Source organism: Pleurodeles waltl, chromosome 4_2 (assembly GCF_031143425.1).
Source record: "Pleurodeles waltl isolate 20211129_DDA chromosome 4_2, aPleWal1.hap1.20221129, whole genome shotgun sequence".
Taxonomy (NCBI): domain Eukaryota; kingdom Metazoa; phylum Chordata; class Amphibia; order Caudata; family Salamandridae; genus Pleurodeles; species Pleurodeles waltl.
This window is the reverse complement of record NC_090443.1, coordinates 708990093-709013073: the sequence shown is the minus strand read 5'-3', so window position 1 is coordinate 709013073 and position 22981 is coordinate 708990093. Positions and strand designations below refer to the sequence as shown.

The following is a 22981-nucleotide window of genomic DNA, read 5'->3' as shown; positions in this document are numbered from 1 at the left end:
GTAAGTGCAGGGTAGCCATAAGAGTATATGGTCTGGGAGTCTGTCAAACACGAACTCCACAGCACCATAATGGCTACACTGAAAACTGGGAAGTTTGGTATCAAACTTCTCAGCACAATAAATGCACACTGATGCCAGTGTACATTTTATTGTAAAATACACCCCAGAGGGCACCTTAGAGGTGCCCCCTGAAACTTTAACCAACTACCTGTGTAGGCTGACTGGTTCTAGCAGCCTGCCACACTCGAGACATGTTGCTGGCCCCATGGGGAGAGTGCCTTTGTCACTCTGAGGCCAGTAACAAAGCCTGCACTGGGTGGAGATGCTAACACCTCCCCCAGGCAGGAGCTGTAACACCTGGCGGTGTGCCTCAAAGGCTCACCCCCTTTGTTCCAGCACCGCAGGGCACTCCAGCTAGTGGAGTTGCCCGCCCCCTCCGGTCACGGCCCCACTTTTGGCGGCAAGGCCGGAGGAAATAATGAGAATAACAAGGAGGAGTCACTGGCCAGTCAGGACAGCCCCTAAGGTGTCCTGAGCTGAAGTGACTCTAGCTTTTAGAAATCCTCCATCTTGCAGATGGAGGATTCCCCCAATAGGGATAGGACTGTGACCCCCTCCCCTTGGGAGGAGACACAAAGAGGGTGTACCCACCCTCAGGGCTAGTAGCCACGGGCTACTAACCCCCCAGACCTAAACACGCCCTTAAATTTAGTATTTAAGGGCTCCCCTGAACCTAAGAATTTAGATTCCTGCAACTTACAGAAGAAGAGGACTGCTGAGTTGAAAAACCCCTGCAGAAGAAGAAAGAAGACACCAACTGCTTTGGCCCCAGTCCTACCGGCCTGTCTCCTGCCTTCTAAAGAAACCTGCTCCAGCGATGCTTTCCCCAGGACCAGCAACCTCTGAATCCTCAGAGGACTGCCCTGCTTCAAGAGGAACAAGAAACTCCCGAGGACAGCGGCCCTGTTCCAAAAAGACTACAACTTTGTTTCAGAGGAGCAGATTTAAAGACCCCTGCAATCGCCGCAAGAAGCGTGAGACTTGCAACACTGCACCCGGCGACCCCGACTCGACTGGTGGAGAACCAACACCTCAGGGAGGACCCTCCGGTGACTCAGAGACTGTGAGTAACCAAGTTGTCCCCCTTGAGCCCCCACAGCGACGCCTGCAGAGGGAATCCCGAGGCTCCCCCTGACCGTGACTGCCTGACTCTAAAATCCCGACGGCTGGAAAAGACCCTGCACCCGCAACACCCAGCACCTTAAGGATCGGAACTACAGTGCAGGAGTGACCCCCAGGAGGTCCTCTCCCTTGCCCAGGTGGTGGCTACCCCGAGGAGCCCCCCCCTTGCCTGCCTGCACCGCTGAAGAGACCCCTTGGTCTCCCATTGACTCCCATTGGAAACCCAACGTTAGTTTGCACACTGCACCCGGCCGCCCCCGCGCTGCTGAGGGTGTATTTTTTTGTGTGGACTTGTGTCCCCCCCGGTGCCCTACAAAACCCCCCTGGTCTGCCCTCCGAAGACGCGGGTACTTACTTGCTGGCAGACCGGAACCGGGGCACCCCCTTCTCTCCATTGAAGCCTATGTGTTTTGGGCACCACTTTGAACTCTGCACCTGACCGGCCCTGAGCTGCTGGTGTGGTGACTTTGGGGTTGTTCTGAACTTTTACTTACCTGCAAAAACTAACATTACTTTACCTCCCCCAGGAACTGTGAAAATTGCACTGTGTCCACTTTTAAAACAGCTAAATGTGTTTTATGTAAAAAGGATATATACTACTGTAATTATTCAAAGTTCCTAAAGTACTTACCTGCAATACCTTTCAAATGAGATATTACATGTAGAATTTGGACCTGTGGTTCTTAAAATAAACTAAGAAAAGATATTTTTCTATAACAAAAACCTATTGGCCTAGAATTGTTTCTGAGTGTGTGTTCCTCATTTATTACCTGTGTGTATGTACAACAAATGCTTAACACTACTCCTTTGATAAGCCTACTGCTCGACCACACTACCACTGAATAGAGCATTAGTATTATCTCTTTTTGCCACTATCTTACCTCTAAGGGGAACCCTTGGACTCTGTGCATACTATTCCTTACTTTGAAATAGTGCATACAGAGCCAACTTTCTACACCATGTGATGGGTGTACATGAATGTGTATATAGGCATCTTTTAGATCCAGTGTGGATAAAAAGTCGAACTGTTGTAGCAAGGGTAGCACATCTTGGAATGTGACAATATGGAAAGGTTCTGTTATGATGTAATGGTTTAACCATTTGAGATCTACGATGGGTCTTAAGGAGCTGTCATTTTTGGGTATGAGAAAGTAAAGGGAATACACAGTTTCCTTTACGTTGTATAGGAACTGGTTCTATTGCTCCCTACCAAGAGGAGTCATTCTAACTCGAAAGACGTTTCAAACAAAAACAACTTGCCACCTTCCGGACCCAACTCTAGATGGCAGAAGTATGCAGAGCATTTGTATCGAAGGCCACACGTGCCATCAAACACAAGTTACATATGTCATCTGAACAGCCACCAGGCTGATGTAGTTCAACATTTTTGCAGGTTGTCACCTCACTGTTTTTGCCCCAAAGTGGACTACTAGATGCTGGTTTTTGATTCGACAGTGCACTGGGTCCCTGCTAACCAGGCCCCAGTGCCAGTGATATTTCCCTATGACAGGTAAAATGGTTTGATTGTGTACAATTGGCACCCACTTTAACACCCATGTAAGTCCCTAGTACATGCTACCCAGGGCATGGGTACTAAAGCGGGTTCCTAAGGGCTGCGGCATTGAAGGCTGTGTGACATGGTGCAAACTGTGTGTGAAAACACTCATTGTGTGCCATGCCAAAGTCTTATCATAAGATATATGTAAGTCACCCCTACAGCAGGCCTTAAATCTTTAAGGCAGAGTGCATTATATTTTATGTGAGAACATATCTGCATGAGCAGAATGCCCCTATGATGTCTAGTTCCATTAATAGATATTGTAAGTGAACAGGGAAGCCATCTTAAAGTATGTACTGGGCACGAGTTACCAAGCTACATAACTGCTTCGCTGAAACAGATCGTGTTTGGTATCAAATACCTTGTCTTAAATCCATACTGATGCCTGTACTGGATTTATTATGACAAGCACTCAGAGTATTTAGAGGTGCCCCCTGAAACCTACTAGTCTTCTAGTGTGCTGGCTGACTGGTATCGACCCACCTGCCACCAGAGACAAGTTTCTGACCCCCTGGAGGTGAGACCCCGCACTCTGGGTCAAGAAACAATGCCTGCTCCGGAGGAAGGTCTTATCACGTCCTCCAGCAAGATGGCAGGTGAATCTGCATACCAAGGCCAGGGATTTAAAGTCCCTGGGGCCTTTGACACGACCCTGGCTTCTCCCAGATCTAGGAGATGCCACTCCATGCCCTGAGGCCCTTCTGGAAGCAGGACATATGGAACATTAGCTATGAAAATAGGTGTGTTGCACTAACAGGCTACAGGTGGACTGATGTGCTCCAGGAAGTAAGGGTTCCACCATTTTGTTTTAGGTGGAATTAGGAATTCTGGGAAAGGGATATACCCTCTCCCCCATAGGAAGAGGTTATATAAGGGTTGTAGTCACCCCAGGGTTAAGTAGCCCATTGGCTACTACCCCACACTCCCCTAACCACCACTAAATAGAAAATGTAGGTGGCTTCCTGACACCTGGAATTCAGATTCAACTGACTAAAGAAGAAGGACAAAGAAGAGCCGAACAGTGAGAGAACTGTGTGCTAGCTCTGGACTTTGGCACTGAACCCTGGCTGCTCCTGTCCCAACATTCTCAAAGAAACCGGCTGGTAGACCTGACAGCATTAGGGTGGTCATCCCCCAACTATATTGCCTTCCTCCCTCCAATTTTCTGACACTGTTTGTGCTGGTTTGCATATTGTAGGAGGCTGGCCTGGCTTATAGTGGGTACCTTGTGGTACTTACACCCTGTGCCAGGTCCAGTTATCTCTTATTAGTAGAATAGAGGTGTTTCTAGCAGCTTAGGCTGATAGAAGGTAGCTATGGCAAAGCAGCTTAGGCTGAACTAGGAGACATGCAAAACTCCTACTATACCACTTATATCATATAGCACAATATCACAAGAAAACACATACTCAGAGTTACTAAAAATAAAGGTACTTTATTTTAGTGACAATATGCCTAAAGTATCTCAGAGAATACCCTCACTTAGGAGGTAAGTAATATACACAAGTTATATGTACACAAACCCAAAACAGGTAAGTAACAGTAAGAAAAGTAGTGTAAACAATGTAGAATCACAATAGGATGCAATAGGTAAACATAGGTCTAGGGCCAACACAAACCATATTACTGCAGAAGTGGAATGCGAATCACAAATGGACCCCAGACCTATGGGAGATTGTAGATTGTCGCTGGGACTATAGGAAAACAGTCAGGGTGTCCAACATACCCCACCCCAAGACCCTAGAAAGTAGGAGTAAAGTTACCCTACTACCCCAGAAAGACACAATAGTCGTGATAGGGGATTCTGCAAGAACCACAAGCACCAGCAAAACACTGAAGACAGATTCCTGGACCTGAGGACCTGTAAAGGAAGGAAACCAAGTCCAAGAGTCGCGATAGTGTCCAGGGGGGGCAGGAGCCCAGGAAACCCCGGATGAAGGTGCAAAAGGGCTGCCTCCGGGTGGAAGAAGCCGAAGATTCTGCAACAACGAAAACGGCTAGGAACTTCTCATTTGGATGGAAGATGACCCACGGCATGCTGGATGTTGCAGAAGTGTTTCCAGGCAGAAATATCGCAAACAAGCCTTGCTAGCTGCAAGAGTCTCGGTAGAGGTTTTTGGGTGCTGCTGTGGACCAGGAAGGACCAGGAGGTCGCCCCTTGGAGGAGGAGACGGGGGTGCTCTGCAACTCAGAGAGCCCCCGCAGAAGCAGACAGCACCCGCAGAAGTACCGGAGCAGGCACTTAGAAGATCTGTGAACTCAGTCACAAAAGGAGGGTCTCACGACGTCGGAGTCCAACTCAGCGGGTTGAGCACTGCAGGACGGAGTGCTGGGGACCCAGGCTAGGCTGTGCACAAAGGAATCCTTGGAGAAGTACACAGAAGCCGGAGCAGCGGCAAATCACACAGTACACAGGTTTGCTGTCTGGTGTGGGGAGGAAAGGACTTACCTCCACCAAATTTGGACAGAAGGGCCACTGGACTGTCGGAGACACTTGGACCCTGCTCCTGTGTTCCAGGGACCACGCTTGTCAGGATGAGAGGGGACCCAGAGGACCAGTGATGCAGAAGTTTGGTGCCTGCGTTAGCCAGGGTGCCCACACAGTAAGTAACTTGGCACCTAACCTTCACCAAGTGAGGGTTAGACATATAGGTGACTTACAAGTTACTTATGTGCAGTGCAAAATGGCTGTGAAATAACGTGGACGTTATTTCACTCAGGCTGCAGTGGCAGCCCTGTGTAAGAATTGTCAGAGCTCCCTATGGGTCGCAAAAGAAATGCTGCAGCCCATAGGGATCTCCTGGAACCCCAATACCCTGGGTACCTAGGTACCATATACCAGGGAATTATATGGGTGTACCAGTGTGCCAATGAGAATGGTAGATAGCAGAGACAGCATAAACACTGAGGTTCTGGTTAGCAGAGCCTCAGTGATACAGTTAGGCACCACACAGGGAACACATATAGGCCACAAACTTATGAGCACTGGGGTCCTGGCTAGCAGGATCCCAGTGACACATATCAAACATACTGACAACATAGGGTTTTCACTATGAGCACTGGGGCCTGGCTAGCAGGATCCCAGTGAGACAGTAAAAACACCCTGACATATACTCACAAACAGGCCAAAAGTGGGGGTAAAAAGGCTAGAAAGAGGCTACCTTCCTACACATATGCACTCTCCCTTAAACATAGTAACATTAGCTCATACCCAACTGGCACATTTGATCTACTTGTAAGTCCCTAGCAGAGTGCACTACTTGAGCCCAGGGCCTGTAGACTGTCTAAAATAATATAATAAGCAGTGCTATTTTTTTTGTAAATTGGCCTCGAGTTTCTTATTGAGTGTTTGTCTCATTTATTCACAGTGTGTTCAACAAATGCTTAGCACTGCCCTCTGACAAGCCTCTACTGCTCGCTCACACTACAGCAAAAAGGGTAGCCTGTACTATCTGCATAGTGTACCAGTACATTTGGTACACTGCACAGATAGCCAGCTTCCTACCTGGAGGCTTTAGAGATCACATTAGATGAAGGTCTAAAAAAAGTAGATTAGTGCCATTTGCTGTCCAGTACAGAAAGCACACCTGTTTAACCAATAAAACTCATGTTTAAGTTGAGGGAACCAAGCCCCACATGTTCAATGAAAGGGAATTTAGGAATTTTGTCACTCATCTTGCCCCAAATGAGGTTAAAAAAATAAAAATAAACAAATATCACTGAGTATGACACATCCTCTTCATCCCAAGGGTTCAGGGGGCCTGCCTGAGAGTACAGCTAGGTGGCGCACCAAAGTCTGAGTTTCCGAAAATCTCCTGGTGAAATCAAAAAGCTTCAGTCAATCAACCAACTGCAAAGGGGGACTCCTTGGCAGCAGGGGCTCTGTTTATTCAGGAGACCAAAACGGACCTCTGCAGGTAGGCTCTGTATTCACCATCAATAGTCTGTATAAGCTGCCTGGTCCGCCATTAGCTGCTAACAGGAGCTTAACTAGGCACCTGAGAGGCAGTGCAGAAATAAAGTTGACCTATAACATGGTATAGTTGGGAAAAAATGATCCAAATAAAACAAAAATCCTGGTGGGCATTAGGCAAGGACTGTAATATTTCTTCGGTATAACGTGCAAGCTGTTACCTCCAATCACAATCTGAGGTCTGCAGTACTTTCTGCTCTTTCCAAGACAGTTAAGTAATCTCCTAATAGCGATTCCTCTTAATATTTCAGCACTAAACAAGCCACTTTTAATGTTCTTTCGTGACACCCCTGAGAGTTGGGTTGCCTACCATGAAGCGCTATCTTAAAGTCGCTGCATGAATGAAGGGCTTACTGTCTTAAAAACCCTTATGAAACGAAAACCCAGCAGTTACAGATCAGCAGGCACTGCTATTGTAACTGTGTTACCAATATGTGGAGTGATACTGATATACCCTATCTACCAGGGAAATGTACAGCACACTGAAGGTTACTTTTTACTTAAAAAAAAAAAAAAAAAAAAAAGAAGAGCAGCAACAGAGACTAGGGTTGTGAAACTGCAGGTGTTTAGACTGTGCAGCTAAAGTGTCACTCTGTGAGCTTTAATACTTACAGGAAAAGCAGCTTCTGGATAAACAGGATGTACGAGGTGGAGCAAAGGAGCTTAAAAATAACCTATGTTTCAAGTAATTAGTCATCTTGCAAAGTGACATACTCTTCACGGGATGACCTGATTCAAATTAAAAGGCTCACAGCTAGAATCCAGCACCTGGGCAGTAATGCACAGAGCTCTCACAGAATCCTTTTAGATTCTTGAAATGCAATGTGTTCAGTTTGTGCACACTATGCACTTTCTGCAAAAAAATTGATTTTCTTTTAGAATTGCCAATCTTTTTATTTTAAGCCACTTCAGACACAGAGAGAGGATGTCAAAAAGTTACCAACAAAGAGCCTCCTTCTTTCAGTAGTTCAGATCACAGTACAGTTCACTAAAGCCTGAAAAACCTTCTCCCTCTCTGAAAAAGCTTGACTCTTCTGGATATAGTAAAGGTGGCAAAGCAGGTTATCTCAGCCTTTCATCCAATCTGCGAGTTTGCTGGAAATGAGAAAGAATCTCTTTCAAAAACAAAAGTAGTGATAACATGCCAAATTACCACTACCTAAAAAATAAAATAAAAAAAAAAGAGAGTACCAATATAGAGAAGAATAAATCTAATCATTAAACACTTGTGGACAAGTGAGGGTGGTCGAAGAGGATGCCGAACTTAACGGAACTGTAGACGAACTGACCAAATCAAAATGCAATTTTTGCAAAATGATATAGGGTCTTCACATAATGTAGTGGATCCTGGAACCGTTTCATAAAGGTAATTTAAAACACAACTGGAACATCTAAGCCTACGGATCACTCCAGACTAGGGCCCAGGGCAATGGTGGTGCCTGATCTGCTAACTACTTCATTGAATACAAAGGTTGCTTCTTTTCAACTAAATGACAACATGCACACAACAGCGCAATCTTGCAAGTACAATCTTATAATAGCTTCTTAATATCCAAGCAACAGCTATAAGTTGCCTAGGTACACGTTTTCTTTTCAGCACATGGGAGCAAATATAAAACATATTGTTGTCATACACAGGAAAAATTAAACATAAATTGAAACAACTGTGTTTTGACTGGTAAACCCTCAAAGAGGGTGAGGAACCCACAGGTAGCTATTGTTTCCATCAGAAAAAGTGTTACCTAAGGTAAGTAACTTGTTCTTCTGATGGATACAAACGACCCATGGATTCCTCACCTTATGAATAGAGTCCCAAAGCAGTACTGCACTCGGAGGGGGGTGCCTGCTCGATTACACTAAGAAATCCTGTAATACAGAACGCACAAAATGGTCGTCCCTCCTAACCTCCGAATCCAAACAGTAATGTTTTGCGACGGTATGGAGGGACACCCAAGTTGCTGCTTTACAAATGTCCACCACTGGAACACCCCTTGCCAGGGCCAAAGTGGTTGACTTAGCCCTGGTGGAATGGGCTCTGATACCCTCTGGGGGAACGTTCTATGCCAATGAGTAGCAAACCTTGATACAAAGAATGACCCACCTGGAGATAGTTCTTTTATGGACTGCTCTGCCCTTTCGCTGTCCCACATATCCCACGAACAGCTGATCCCCCCGGGCGAAAGTCTTTCGTCCTCTCAATGTAAAAACTGAGAACCCTTCTGGGGTCCTATCGATGGAGTCTTTCTTCCTCCTTTGAGGGGCGAGGAGGGTAGAAGGATGGAAGGGTAATCGTTTCCCCATATGAAAAGGAGTGACAACTTTTGGCAGTAAAGCCGCCCTGGTTTTCAGTACCACTTTATCAGGGAAAAACAAGGTAAAAGGGGGTTTCACAGAAAGAGCTTGAATCTCACTAACCCGCCTAGCTGAGGTTATTGCAACTAGAAAAACAGTCTTAAGAACTAACAACCTTAACGAACAAGAGTGCATGGGCTCGAAAGGCGAACCCATCAAGTAAGTTAAAACAAGATTCAAATCCCACTGAGGCATCTGAAAAGGAGTGGGTGGAAACATTAAGCAAACCCTTTAGAAACCTATTTACAATAGGTGACTTAAACAGAGAGGGCTGATCCGGGAGGCAAATAAATCGGGCCGCCAAATAACCCTTAACTGTAGCCACTGTAAAACCATTCTTTGCTAGTTCTAAAGCGAATAATAAAATATCAGAAAGGTGGGCCTTCAAGGGATCAATCTGTCTCTCTCCACACCAAACCACAAATTTTGCCCACCTACCTGCATAAATGGTCTTAGTGGAGTGTTCCCTGGCCGATAAGATAACATCCACTGCACCCGGTGGGAGAGAAAAGGAACTCAGGTTGCCCCGTTCAATCTCCAGGCATGAAGGTGCAGGCTCTGGAGGTGAGGGTGTAGAACCTGCCCCCGTGACTGCGAGAGGTCTGCCTTGTGAGGGAGACGGAGCGGTGGGCACAGTGAGAGTTGGAGAAGGTCTGTGTACCACACCCTTCTTGGCCAATCCGGAGCTATTAAGATGACTTGGGCCCGGTCTTGGCAAATCTTCTTCAGAACCCGAGGAATCAAGGTTATGGAGGGAAACGCAGAAAGCAACCAGCCGTACCGGGACATCTGAAACGTGTCCCCCAATGATCCTTGCACCGGATACTGGAGGCTGCAGAATGTCAGGCAGAGCGCGTTCTCCAAAGTGGCAAACAGATCTACCTGAGGAGATCCCCACATCTGAAAGATGTAAAGGACCAGGTCTGGATGGAGACGCCACTCGTGATTGGCCGAGAAGAGCCTACTGAGACTGAACGCACATACATTCAAGACTCCGGCCAAATGATTTGCCATCAAGCAAATCTGATGGTCCTGAGCCGAGGACCAGAGCCGCAGAACCTCTCTGCAGAGAAGGTACGACCCTACTCCTCCCTGCTTGATGATGTACCACATTGCGGTAGAGTTGTCCATCAGGACTTGAACCGACCGACCGCAAAGGGAAGGGAGGAAGGCCTTGAGAGCCAGACGTATCGCCAGCAATTCTAACAGACTGATGTGAAACATCTGTTCCGCTGGAGACCAATGACCTTTGATCTCCAGGACCCCCAGATGAGCTCCCCATCCTAGAGTGGAAGCATTTGTTATAACCGTAGTCACCAGTGGTGGTAGCGAAAACGGCCTTCCTCGAGAAAGGTTGCCATCCACAGCCCACCACTGGAGATCAGCTGCAGCATCCCTGGAGATCTTTACCGATTCCTCAAGATCTCCTCTGTGTTGAGACCACTGCCAGCGGAGGCACCACTGAAGAGCCCTCATATGCCAGCATGCATGAGTGACCAACAGAATGCAAGAAGCAAAGAGACCGCGCAGGCGTAAGACCTTGAGGACTGGAACAACCACTCCATTTCGAAACATTGGAATCAACGCCTGAATGTCCTGAATCCGCTTGGGCGGAGGATAGGCTTGATTCAATGTTGTGTCCAGTACTGCCCCTATGAACAGGAGGCGTTGAGAGGGCTCTAGGTGAGAGTTGGGCACGTTTACCAAAAAGCCCAAATCGAACAATAACTGGGTTGTCATCTGCAGGTGATGCAGCACAAGCTCTGGAGACTTGGCTTTGATCAACCAATCTTCCAGGTAAGGGAATACCGCTATTCCCTTCCTCCTGAAACTTGCTGCAACCACCGCCATCACCTTCGTGAAGACTCGAGGTGCGGAAGTAAGCCCAAACGGAAGGACCGCAAATTGGTAGTATTGTGATCCCACCACAAACCGGAGATACTTCCTGTGCGACTTGAGTATAGGGATATGAAAGTACGCATCTTGCAAGTAGACAGACACCATCCGATCCTCTTCACCCAACACCAGAAGTACCTGCGCTAGAGTCAGCATTTTAAATTTCTCCTGCTTGAGGAACCAATTCAAAATCCTCAGGTCCAGGATTGGTCTCAAACGACCGTCCATCTTGGGGATCAGGGAATACGTTGAATAACAGCCCTGACCCCTTTCCTGCTATGGAACCAACTCCACCGCACCTTTTGACAATGGGGTCTGAACCTCCTGTTGCAACAACAGGAGATGGTCTTCTGAACAAAATGAGGGACGGGGAGGGATGGGAGGAGGAAACACCTGAAAAGGGAGAGCATATCCCTTTCTCACAATATTCAGTACCCATGAGTCCGATGTAATCGACTCCCACGTGTGAAGAAAAAGACGCAGCCTTCCCCCTACAGGAGAGGTATGGTCGATAAAGTGTGGAAAACTAGGACTGCTTCCCTTGCTGTTGTCCTCCAGAGGAAGACATTGACGAAGGGTGCTGCTGGGCAGCCCCTCGAGCTCTAGCCCTCCCCCACCCTCTAAAGGATCGATATGGAGGATTGGCAGGCTACTGGACTGAAGACTGGGGCCTCTGAAAAGCTGCTCCACGACCGAACCCCCTAAACCTGTGAAAGGATCTAAAAGGGGTAGCAGAAGTGGCTTGTAACCCTAAGGACTTGGCCGTGGCCTGGCTGTCCTTAAAACGTTCCTTGAATTGATAGTGTTTTCCCGCAATGATAAATCTGAGGTACTTGCTATGTGCTGGATGAATGGAAATATTAATGTATGGGTCCTTCAGATCTAACGTTGCCATGAAGTCGCCTTGTTTTAACAATGAAATTACATTTTGGAGAGTGACCATATGGGAATGCTCTGATGGAATGTAGAGGTTGCGTGGTCTGAGATCCAAAATGGGTCTAAGTGGCCTGTCCTCCTTTGGTATGAGGAAGTATAAGGAGTATACTCGTATCCCTTGCTGTGAGATGGGAACTGGTTCTATAGCCCCTTTGAGAAGAATGGATTGCAACTCTTATGTCAGAAGAGAAGGTTGCTCTTGTGAGATTTTGTGAGTGTGAGGGAGAATGTTTAGGTGGAGTGAAAATGAGCTCCAGACAGTAACCATGTTGGATAGCTGAGAGAACCCACTGATCTGTGGTGATATTGGTCCATTGTGGGTAGAACTCTTTTATTCTTCCCCATATTGGAGAGGTGTGAGCTGGTAGAAGGTGTATGTAGTCACTGGCATGCAGTGGAGGCAGATCCTCTAAAGTTGGATTCCCTTCCTCTGCCTTTGTTGTTTGCACCTCTGTATGAGCCTCTGAAAGAAACCTCCAGTATTGCAATAGGTGCCTTGCTTGCTTTGAGAGGTGGAAGGTTCGGTAGTAGATGATTTGAAGCCTCCCCTGAATTGTGAGTGACGAAAATAACCCTGTTGTGCTGAGTGATGCCCCCACAGCCTTTGTTGTGTCAGAGTCTGGTGTTAACCTCCTGACCAAATAAGTGTTCCCTGTTGAAGAGCATGTTGAGAACTGCCTGCTGAATTTCTGGCTTGAACTCTGAACATCTAAGCCAAGCAGGTCTCCTGATGATAATGCTGGTATTAATAGCACGTGCTGCGGTGTTGGAGGCACTGATTGCACACCTGATGGAGTTGTTTGAGATGGTCTGACCATCAGAAACTATCTCCTGTGCCCTTTTTCGATGTTCATCTACGAGGCACTGAAGAAGATCCTCCATTTCTTCTTACCATGGGCACTTTCATACTGTGCTAAGAGTGCCGGTGAATTGGCAATATGCCTGTGATTGCCAGCTTGTACAGCCACCCGTTTCCCTGCTGTATCCAGTTTTTTGCTGTTATCATCAGGAGAGGCATATCTCCTGTTGATTGGCTGTCAGCACATTTTTGTGCTGTGTTGACTACTATCGAGTCAGGAGGGATTTGTGAATGTATAAATATGGGGTCTGTAGATGCTTCCATTTATTTTGTATCCACCCTTGGGCTGATAAGTCTAGACCTAACAGGTTCTTTACAAATATCAGTGGCATATCTAAGAATGCCGGGTAGCATAGGCAAAAATTGAATTTCTATTTGGGTGGTAGTCAATGTATCAAAGAAGAAATCCTCTTTAATAGGGTAAGTGTGCATTTGGATATTTTGGTATGCAGCTGCCCGTACTATGACCTGCTGATATGATGTTGAGTCTTCAGGAGGAGAGGGACGTACTGGATATAGATCAGGGTCATTCAGTAAAACAAGATAGATCGTAGGACTCTCATGGGTCAATAACGTGTGTCATTTCTCCTAAATCATCTCCATGAATAAGTGGTGAACACTGTGGAAAAAGTGTGGCTCAGTTATAGGTTTAGGCGAATGGTGGGGGGGGAAGAGTGGTGGAGGGGTAGAAGGAATCACATGAGTGTGGTGGAAAAAGTCGGGATCAAAGTGGAGCCATGTCCCTGGAGACCTTTTAGGTGGAGGACCAGTATCTAAAGTCTCTTGAAATATAAGCTCCCTCTTGATTGGAAACAATGGGGAAGCAATTATTCTTCCTGTTCCTTTTTAAATATGATGCTGGCGCTGACGAGCGTCCATTATCTCTAAGATGGGCTCCACTGGTGAGGCTGCTTCCAAAGAGTGTCTGGAGTCTTTGGAAGATACAGACTTAAGGTTTTGACACCGAAAACTTCGGAACCTGTGTCGAGCAGAAGCTGTTGGCTCCGAAGCAGATGTGGTGGGCTTTTTGCTCGGTGCCAAAAGTGCGGATCGATGGGTCTGCTCGATCTCGAGACTGTGTGGGATGTTCCGGAGCCGGAGGTCAATGCCGGAGACAATTTGGTCTTGTCTATTTTCGGTGCAGAGCCAGAAGGCGGTGCATTTTAAGGTAACTTTCAGAGCTGACCATGGCCCGAAGGCAATGGCTGTTCGGCTTCAAAGTCTTTGTATAGGGTGTCGGGGCACATTTACTCATAGGTTGCGCAGAGGTAAGAGGCTGGCTTTTAATGACGGATTGGACATCTGACTCTTCTATGGAGAAGGCCTCCTCCTGTTCAACTCCTCCTGGGTGTGTTCTTACCCGAAAATATCAGGAGTGGTTTTCGGTCCTGGAGTGTCTTGGATCAAAAGGACCGGCAGGCATTGCAGCTTTCTTCTTTATGGTCTGGGGAGAGACACAAGTTGACCCATGTGTGGGAATTTCGAATGGTATTGAGGGCAAAATCAAAATGGAGTCCATTGCATCAGCCCAGCATATCCAGACACCACACAGAGGAGTAGGCGTGAGACCGACTCCCAGGGCAGATATTCAGATCAATTACGTTAGGTAGAGAAAACGTGATTGAATTACAATACTGTCGCTGAATAAAAGACAGAAAAGAACAATTTGGAATAGACTGAGCCAAGGAATACCGGAGTAAAAGGAACACAAGTCCGAACCCGACGGCTGAGAGAAAACAATCTAATAAAGGACTCTATGCCCATGCGCAGTATCACTTAGAGGAAAAGTCACTCAATCTTGTGACTCCTCGAAAATATTCTTCAAACAAAAACAACTTGTAACAATCTGGACCCAACACTAGATGGCGGACATATGCAAGGCATATGTATCTACAGCCACACATGCCATTGAACATAACTTTGCCTCCTGCTCTCTTATGGCCTTCTGGTGCACTGAGGTGCAAGCTGCACGCCGCCACTTCATAGTTTGGCCCAAGAGACCACATATGGTTATCACTCCAATTCAAAGTGACATTTCCTTGCTGCACTGAGTGCAAGGCTTGAAGCCGGAGGACATTGGAAGAGATATTTCACCTAGTTGCTGTCAAAAACTGACAATATAATTGGTGAGAGAGCTCCAGACTGCTTTGCAGAACTAATGTCAGTGTACTGGTGGATGCCTAATATACTTCAGTGATATCATCTTTGGAAGCAGAGTTGTGTCAGGAGCCGCATGGCACCACCTGTCGGCACTGGGGAGTCACTGCTGAGAATTTTTTTTTTCAAAAGCAGTCAGAAGGATAAAAGGAGTTTTCATGAGGTGAAGAGTCAGTGGTAAGATATAGCCATCAGAATGGCACCCAAAAGAACATTCATATCAGCAGCCTCAGTATGCAAGGTTAACATTTAAAATAAAATGAAATTAGTAAAGAAAACATACTAACAGGAACTCTATAATAACTGAAGGAAATAGTTTATTTATGATAGAAAAACAGTTCACTGCAAGTAGGGCTATAAACAAATCTCTTCCCTATATTTCTAAAATTGGAGACAACAATAGAACTCGCACGAACCAGAGTACAGACTTGTGTACTATCCATCAAAGGACATTTGTAGGCAGACAGGAAGTCAAAAGATTAGCGCCAGAGGTGTTTTAGTTTATATACATCTGTAATATAGAGTGCAAAATAGATTTTCAATGTTAATGGGGTCATCCTGTGTAGGAAAAAAATCAGTTCTCATTATCTGGTCCAACATGCCAAAAACACCAAAAATAGGCATTCTAGAATGTTACTTTGATGACATCATTTTTTTTTTTTTTGATGTACTAATGTGATATAATTTGCGAGATGGCTCCTTCAAACGGAAAGCTTGTTCTACATGCCTGAACAATTAGAAACTTTCTGGCTTTTATAACATTATAAAAAAATTTAGTAGTTAAATCAGGCAGAAGTATATGAAATGATTAAGCAAAAAAACACAGACTGAGGATTAAAAATAAAATGCTAACATGCAACTTTTAAATTCCATATTACAAAATGAAAAGCTCACTTTTCAAAGGCAGGAGGATTCAACTTAATTGTTTGCTTGTACTATTACACATGGATACATTACAGAGAAGCATTAGCTTCTACTGGACAGCATTGTTTAAATACATCACATAAAACTCTTCATGTAACTGTGACACAAAGATCATGCATGTCAAGTATTTACATGATATACATACATTGTGTATTAACGTGAAGCTAATTTCTGCAGTGTTTTATATATTCCTTCTTGATATGTTCTTTCCTCTGACCCCTCTTATTTCCTAGTGTTAAGCTCCATGTAGAATGTTGCCTACTGAATGAGAAGCTGTGATGGGACAGTTGCTTGGGGAGAATCTTATGGGAGGCTGTGGCTGGAGTTTCTTTTTCAGTGGATATAACTCTTATTTTTAGAGACACCTCAACGGTGCATATACTTCACTAGGAACTCTGCTATAGTTCCAAGGAGATTCCACATTGGTGACAAGGACATGGTTAAAAGAGGATGATATTAAAGTCCGCAGAGTGAAGCTAGGATCTATTACGAGAACGATTTTGATGCCATTGAGACTCTGTTCAGCAGCACCAGTCTTCCAAAGGCTCATGTTAAATCTGCTTTTTTAGGGTATGTTGGAAGTGAATATTTTCCCACAACATGCTAATCCTCAGCGAAAACTGGAAAAATCAGGGATGTCCTTAGAATCTTTGTGAGAAAGACAATGATGTTCAAGATCAGTAAATGTGAATTGTGCTAGCCAGAAATTAGATACTTGGGGCATGTATCCAGTGAGGGAGTGAAACCAAAGGAAGACCTAGTTAGAACTATGTTGAACTTACTCTCCCTCCCCTCCACCCCCAAGAAATAGGAAGTACAGTCTTTTTTAGGCATGAATGAGGACTATTCAAGCTTTTTTCATAAATCTGGCAGTTGCATTCTTGCCATTTTCAATCTTCTTAAGAAGGGTGAGCAGTTTGTATGCTCTGACGCTTGCCAGACAAAATTTGAGAAAAACAAATCTGCACTGCCCTCTGTGCAGACTCTGAAAGGTTTCAATACTGGAAGGCCCTGTTTGATTGTGACAGATGACAGTGAGGGAGGGCAAGGTGCAGTGCTCAATCAGAAGCAGGATGGTGGTGATGAAGTTACCACTGCACTTGGTTCTTGATCACTGAGAGGGGCGGAGGAGTGATATTCAACTATTGAGGAGGCAGCCCTAGCTGCGTACTGAATGATTCAAAAGTTTGAACTGTTTGTTTGGGGAGTCAAATTTAATGTACACACAGACCACCAGCCAATATAGGAAGTGCTTGGCAGAAAAGGCGAGTATTGTCCAGAATATGCCAGTGACTGGTAGCATGCCAAGATTTTCGATTTGAAGTGACTTAAGTACCTGGTTTGAACAATAATGTTGCAGATTGCCTGTCTAGGTTGGTGACTGATTTGAAAGATGGGATGAGGGGACATGGTGGAGAAAGGATGAAATTAAAGATTGCAGTGTGACGCTAGGATGTGTTATGGACAAGGCTTGGTTGTGTGAACTGGAAAAGGATGAAGCGTTAAACCTTGTACAATAATTTATTTTGACAGGAGAAAGAGCCTGGAAAAAGGATGAAATGTTTGTGGATTTCGCTAAGGTTTTTGATGAGTTGTCGGTGCACGACAAAATAGTATTAAGAGGGAGCCATTTAGAAATCAGACCATCTCATGCGCTTGGCTCATGAGCGCCATCAAGGGATAAATAAGACTAAGGTAAGACTCGGGTGAGTATATTGGTGAACAAGAATGGACATCATGATAGAGTGTTTGGTGAGAAAATGTGACAAGTGCAGAGTGTCAGACAAAAGTATGAACACAACAGCCGCCCCTATGATCTGTAGGGAGACACTAAATGAGGCATGGGAGGAGATAGGGATGGACAATGGTGGCCCATCACTGTAGGTTCGTCCAGCAAGTATTTGATAGTAACCATGGACATGTTATCCAGATGGCCAGAAGCTGGTGTCACTGAAAGGATAAACACTTAAGCGGTCTTCAAGTTTTTAACAGAATTGTTCGCATGAGAAGACAATCCCAAGGTTATTCTTACTGACAATGGGGTTCAATTCACATTGAGGGTGATGGTGGAGTTGCTGGGAAACAGGGGCACTGGTCACAAGAAATATGCCCTCAATCATCCAGAATGTAATGAGATGGTAGTAAGATTCAACTAGATCCTCAAGGAGAGTACTGAAATTGCTAAGAGTGGTGGAAGCAGTTCGATTCAGGCAGTAAAGAAGAGAGTAGAAGACTATAGATTTGCTCTCACTCCCCCACACGGGCGAGTCCCGAAGTGGTGTTCATGAAACGCAAACCCCATACAAAAATGAACCCTCCTTGAGTTGAGAAATACAGTAAAGATTCAAAATGTTCAAAACATGCAGAAGGACAGGTGAAGAAAAGAGATGTACATTCAAGCAAAATGAAAAAAAAAGTATGATGTTCATAAAGCAATAAAACCATTGCATTTGTGGGTTGGAGATCTAGTGATGATTAAGTTCCCTAAAAGCATAAGAGGTGTTTCATGCTTTAGTATAATTTGTAAGGTTACAAAAGCATTTTGAGGAGCTGCCAAGATGGAGGATGGTCGCATTTGGAATTTCAACAGGACTGCGATCATGAATCACCCATAAAGTAACAGGAAGTTTTTACCCAATAGCTGTACTCTTTCTCTTATCTTGTCTGTTTTGGGAGGAGGGCATATGGTAATGTGAAGCTAGTTTCTGCAATATTTTATACATTCCTTCTTTATAGGTTCTTTCCCTTGACCCCCCTTTTTCCCTAGTGTTCCATATAGAATGATGCCTACTGAATGAAAAGCTGTGAAGGGACAGTTGCTTAGGGAGAACCTTAGGGGAGGCTGGTCTGGAGTTTCTTCTTCACTGGAAATAAATCTTACTTTTGGAGACGCCTCAACTGTTTGAGTACTTCATTGCAAATTCTGCTCTACTACCAAGGAGATTCCACACATACCTTGTTGTTTGGAAAATATTTTCTTCTGCCTCTGAAGTCTCGGTCTTCTTTCAATCACTGGGTTAAAAAATGTGACCTGCAAAAAAAAAAAAGGAAATGTCACAATTACCATGTATAAATTTTCTGTATCACTAGCACAAGCTTAATACTTCAACAGTAGTGCCACTTTGCCTCACAACCTTGACATGGCACTCTCTCTCTACTAACATTCATGGTAATGCAGGGGTGCACAACATCCCTTGATGAAGGATAGATTTGTAGTCACAACAATTTTTGGGTGGGACAATACTACATGTATTGACAAAAACTGAGTCAGAGTCAAATAAGACTGGTAGACATTCCATCTAATTTTAAAGATTAATGTAAAAATGTCATGAAAGGGGAAATACTTCATGACAGATATTTTAAGCTACTGCAAAGCAGCAAGTATGTAACTGAGCCTTAGGACGGTGAAAATGTTATGGATAGTCTTCTTCCAACTGCCCTAATATTCATAATTTGGGTCACTTTTACTGCTTTTGAAGTGTAAAGGTACTTTACTGATACTTGGAATAAGCATGTCTCAACTCAAAGATATCACAAATATTATTCCCATACCATGCACAGTTAACATTTTGGCTGTTCTACCAGTAAACATGTGAAGGTCAGTACAACTGGAATTTGAAAGTTTCAATTTTGGATCTGCTTGTTACCTAGATAACTAAATCATAATCAAGTGTCAGTAAGACAACTTTGAGAATGGTAATTCTTCCATGCTTTTTGCCAAAGATCGCATAATACTTGGCACACAAATACCATGTTTCCTAATGTGCCTGACGAGGCCACATAAATCTGTCAATTTTAACTGTGACTAATCTTATGTGGGAACCTTAAAAGCCATCATTAAAATAATCACACTGAAAGACTTTATTCCAAGGTTTACAATCAAATACATTGTCAGTTTTTTTCTTATCATCCTACTCACTGTTCATATCACTAGAAGCACAAACCTCCTTTAGAACTTCAGCTATTCACTCTCCAGTGATGTTTTCCACACTAGATTCAGACACTAACCAATATCTAATTTCTAGCCAATTCAAATCCATTTCATAGGTTTAGTCAGCCATGCTGAACGCCTAGAATTATCAACCCATCTACTGAAAAACCCAAATTTATCATGACTATTCCTGGCACTGGTCTCATGCAAACATGCTGTGTTAGCTAATATGAATTGGAAAATAACCTACGAATCTTACTTCTGGCAAACACAGATGAGAAGCGAATAGTACTGCTTTCTGGTCACAGTCATCATAATATTTTGCTTTCGTTTATAAGGTATGACTGTATACTGTGTACTCTTACAGCAAACACATTTTTATTTTATTTTTCAGAGAAACAACAATATCTCTGGAAGGCAGCCTTGAAAGCATCTCAAATAATGGGAGCAGAGGATTCATAATTCCTGAGAGGACAGCAGCTAAAATAGTAATATGATTAAGAAATTCAGAGTTCTCTACAACAGCAGAGTTTGCATATCATTTTGGCAATTCAAGAGGATATGGCAGATGATTAACCTGTTCCATGCGGAGGATGGCGCTTGCCGTCCTCAGCCATGGTGGACAAATGCTGAGAACAACTCTGCGCAGTCCTCGCACCAACCCACAGGAAAAGCGCTGGCGACCCCATCCACCCACCCCCCTCCTTTGAGCCATCCCTTTCAAAGCCCCCCAACAGTCATGGCAGCAGAAGCACTTCTGCTGCCACCCTCCCCCCTCCACACCAGCTTCTGATGAGGTAAGAGTGTGCATGGAGTCCTGACATCATCTGAAGCTGCTGGGGATGTGCTGGAAGCCATTTGTTTCCTGTGCGTCCAAGAGAGAGGGTGGATGTTAGTTAAGTCCTTCTCTAGGGGTGGGGTCCTAAGGCAAGGCAAGGGTTGCTCTCCTTTAGTGGGGAAATAAATTGGTATATTTTTGGCCATTTTCTGCCCCCACCCCCAGAGCAAAATGGCCATATTTTAAGCCAACCTCTTCCCCCAAGACACCAGGGGTTTTAATATTTATACATCAGGGACTGGCACCTTAAGCAAGTGTCACTCCCCTTGATTGGGCCAATTATTTGGCTGTTTTCTGCCCTCCCAAGGGGGCAGAAAACCATTAGTAACCAGGCAGATAGAGAGAGTGGGTGTGTGTGTGTGAGGGAGAGAGAGAGAGAGAGAAAGAGAGAGAGAATTGGAGTTCGGCTGACGGTGTGTGTGTTCTGGCCTTTGGCTGGATGTGTGTGTAGACTGGCGCTTGGCTGGCGGCATGCGTGGAATGGCGCTTGGCTGGTGGTATGTGTGGACTCGCATTTCCCTAGCAGTGTGTGGAGACTGTCGCTTGGCTGGCGGTGTGTGGGGACTGTTGCTTGCCTGGCAATGTGCACTGGTGCTTGCCTGGCAGTGTGCATGGACTGGCGGTGTGTGTGGACTAGTGACTGGCTGGGGGTGTGTGTGGACTGGCGTTTGGCAGTTGGTGCATTTAAAATGAGGATTTGGCCAACGGTGTGTTTTGACTGGGTTCTGACTGGCATTTGGATGGTGATGGGCAGACTTTATAGAGTTTTATAATGTTAACTATTTTATTTCTTGTCATTATTTGCATTTGTGACCGTAATGTTTTATTTCTCCATTTTATTCTAATGCAAAACCTTTGTTTTCCTTTGTTGTGACTCCTGGTTCGAGTTTCAGCACTGGTAGATCTGCAGATTGTGTAGTTGCATGTGCTTAGTAAGAAAAAGTATTTTGTACTGTTTACTCCAAATGTGTATCATTCCCCTGCATTAATGCTTTTTTGTAAATGATGTAATAATAGCAGCATATTTAGCTTTATTGTGTATGAAAGTCTGTATTGTGTTGTTTTGTGTCATTTTTTCCCCTTTCTAGTGGGATATCATTTGTGTGTGCTGTGTCTGTACAGGGTAGGTGCAGGTGATCCAGAGTCTCTGGCAAATGAGTGGTATAATTTTTGAGTATATAGGTCTTTGTGTACTTTATATCGGATGACTTTTCCTTCCAGATTACTGTGTGTGTTAGTCCTGGCATCCTTAAGGTGCTCTTTCTCCAGACTTTTTGCCTTCACCTCTTGTTATGTTGTTGTATCTTTTTGTTGGCCCTAGGTCTATGAGCACTTTACCAGTGCCAAAGTGCATATGCATCTCCCCTATCCACGATTTACATATAAGTCCCTTGTAAAGTGGTATACCATATACCCTGAACCTACAAATCAAATGCTACTAGTGGGTTTGCAGCACTGGTTGTGCCACAATCTAAGTGGCCCTGTAAACATGGCTCAGGCCTGCCACTGCAGAGCCTGTGGGTGCAGCCTCACTGCCACCTGCCTTGGCATTTAAAACCTCTTGCCAAGCCTTAAATTCCCCTTCTCTTACATACAAGTCATCCCTAAAGTAGGCCCTAGGTAGCCCATAGGGCAGGGTGCTATTTAAGTGAAAGGCAAGACATGTACTCATGCCCTGGTATTGAAAAACGCCCCAACTTATTTTTCACTGCCTTGAGGCCTGCCCTTCTCAAAGGCCAACATCGGGAATTTCTTATAATTCTTTTAAAATGTAATTCCTAATCTGAGAGACGTAGCTGCATTGTGTTTACTACTATTGGAATGGTAATAATATATCCTCTTTACTGGTACAGGCAGATTTATTAGTACTATTTTAGAAAGTGCAAAAAGAACAGATGATGGACGGGATGCTGAACAATGCAGACATTCACCCCCAGTAACAAAGATCTGGGTTCATCTGTTTTTGCATTTGTCGCCCCAAGTGGGAAGGGTATGCCCAGTCGTGGTTTCCATGCTTTCTATGCCATCAGATTCAAGCTAGCCTGACTGATGAAGGGTAGAGACCAGAGCCCTCACAAAGGGGCAGATTACCATGCACTGATATTTTGGAGCCGGGGCTGAGCTGAAAGGGGACCTGTGCACTTCACAGAAACCTTCTGAAGACATCCCTCACATCAAAGGAGCTTTTTTAGTATATATACTAGGTCTCTGACCCCCTAAATACAGTACACTGCTAGACTCAAGGAAACCCTACTGCAAGACTGCTGTGTGCCAGAATCACCACTCTGCCAAATTTGACTGTTTCCAGGACCTGCCGCTCTGTCCTGTTTTGCTGCCCTGCTGATCTTTGACCTGCACCGTAAGGACTAGAAAAA

At 44.9% G+C, this 22981-nt stretch overlaps 1 protein-coding gene across 2 annotated transcripts in view; it reads right to left on the bottom strand.

Annotated features, from left to right (window-relative positions):
- PKN2 (protein kinase N2) overlaps positions 1–22981 on the bottom strand; it is a 527949-nt gene that overhangs the window by 281838 nt on the left and 223130 nt on the right. For both annotated transcript variants that reach the window (XM_069232308.1, XM_069232307.1), the window contains exon 10: positions 18793–18868. In XM_069232308.1, coding sequence (XP_069088409.1) covers positions 18793–18868 — 76 coding nt within the window. The remainder of the gene's footprint in view (positions 1–18792; positions 18869–22981) is intronic.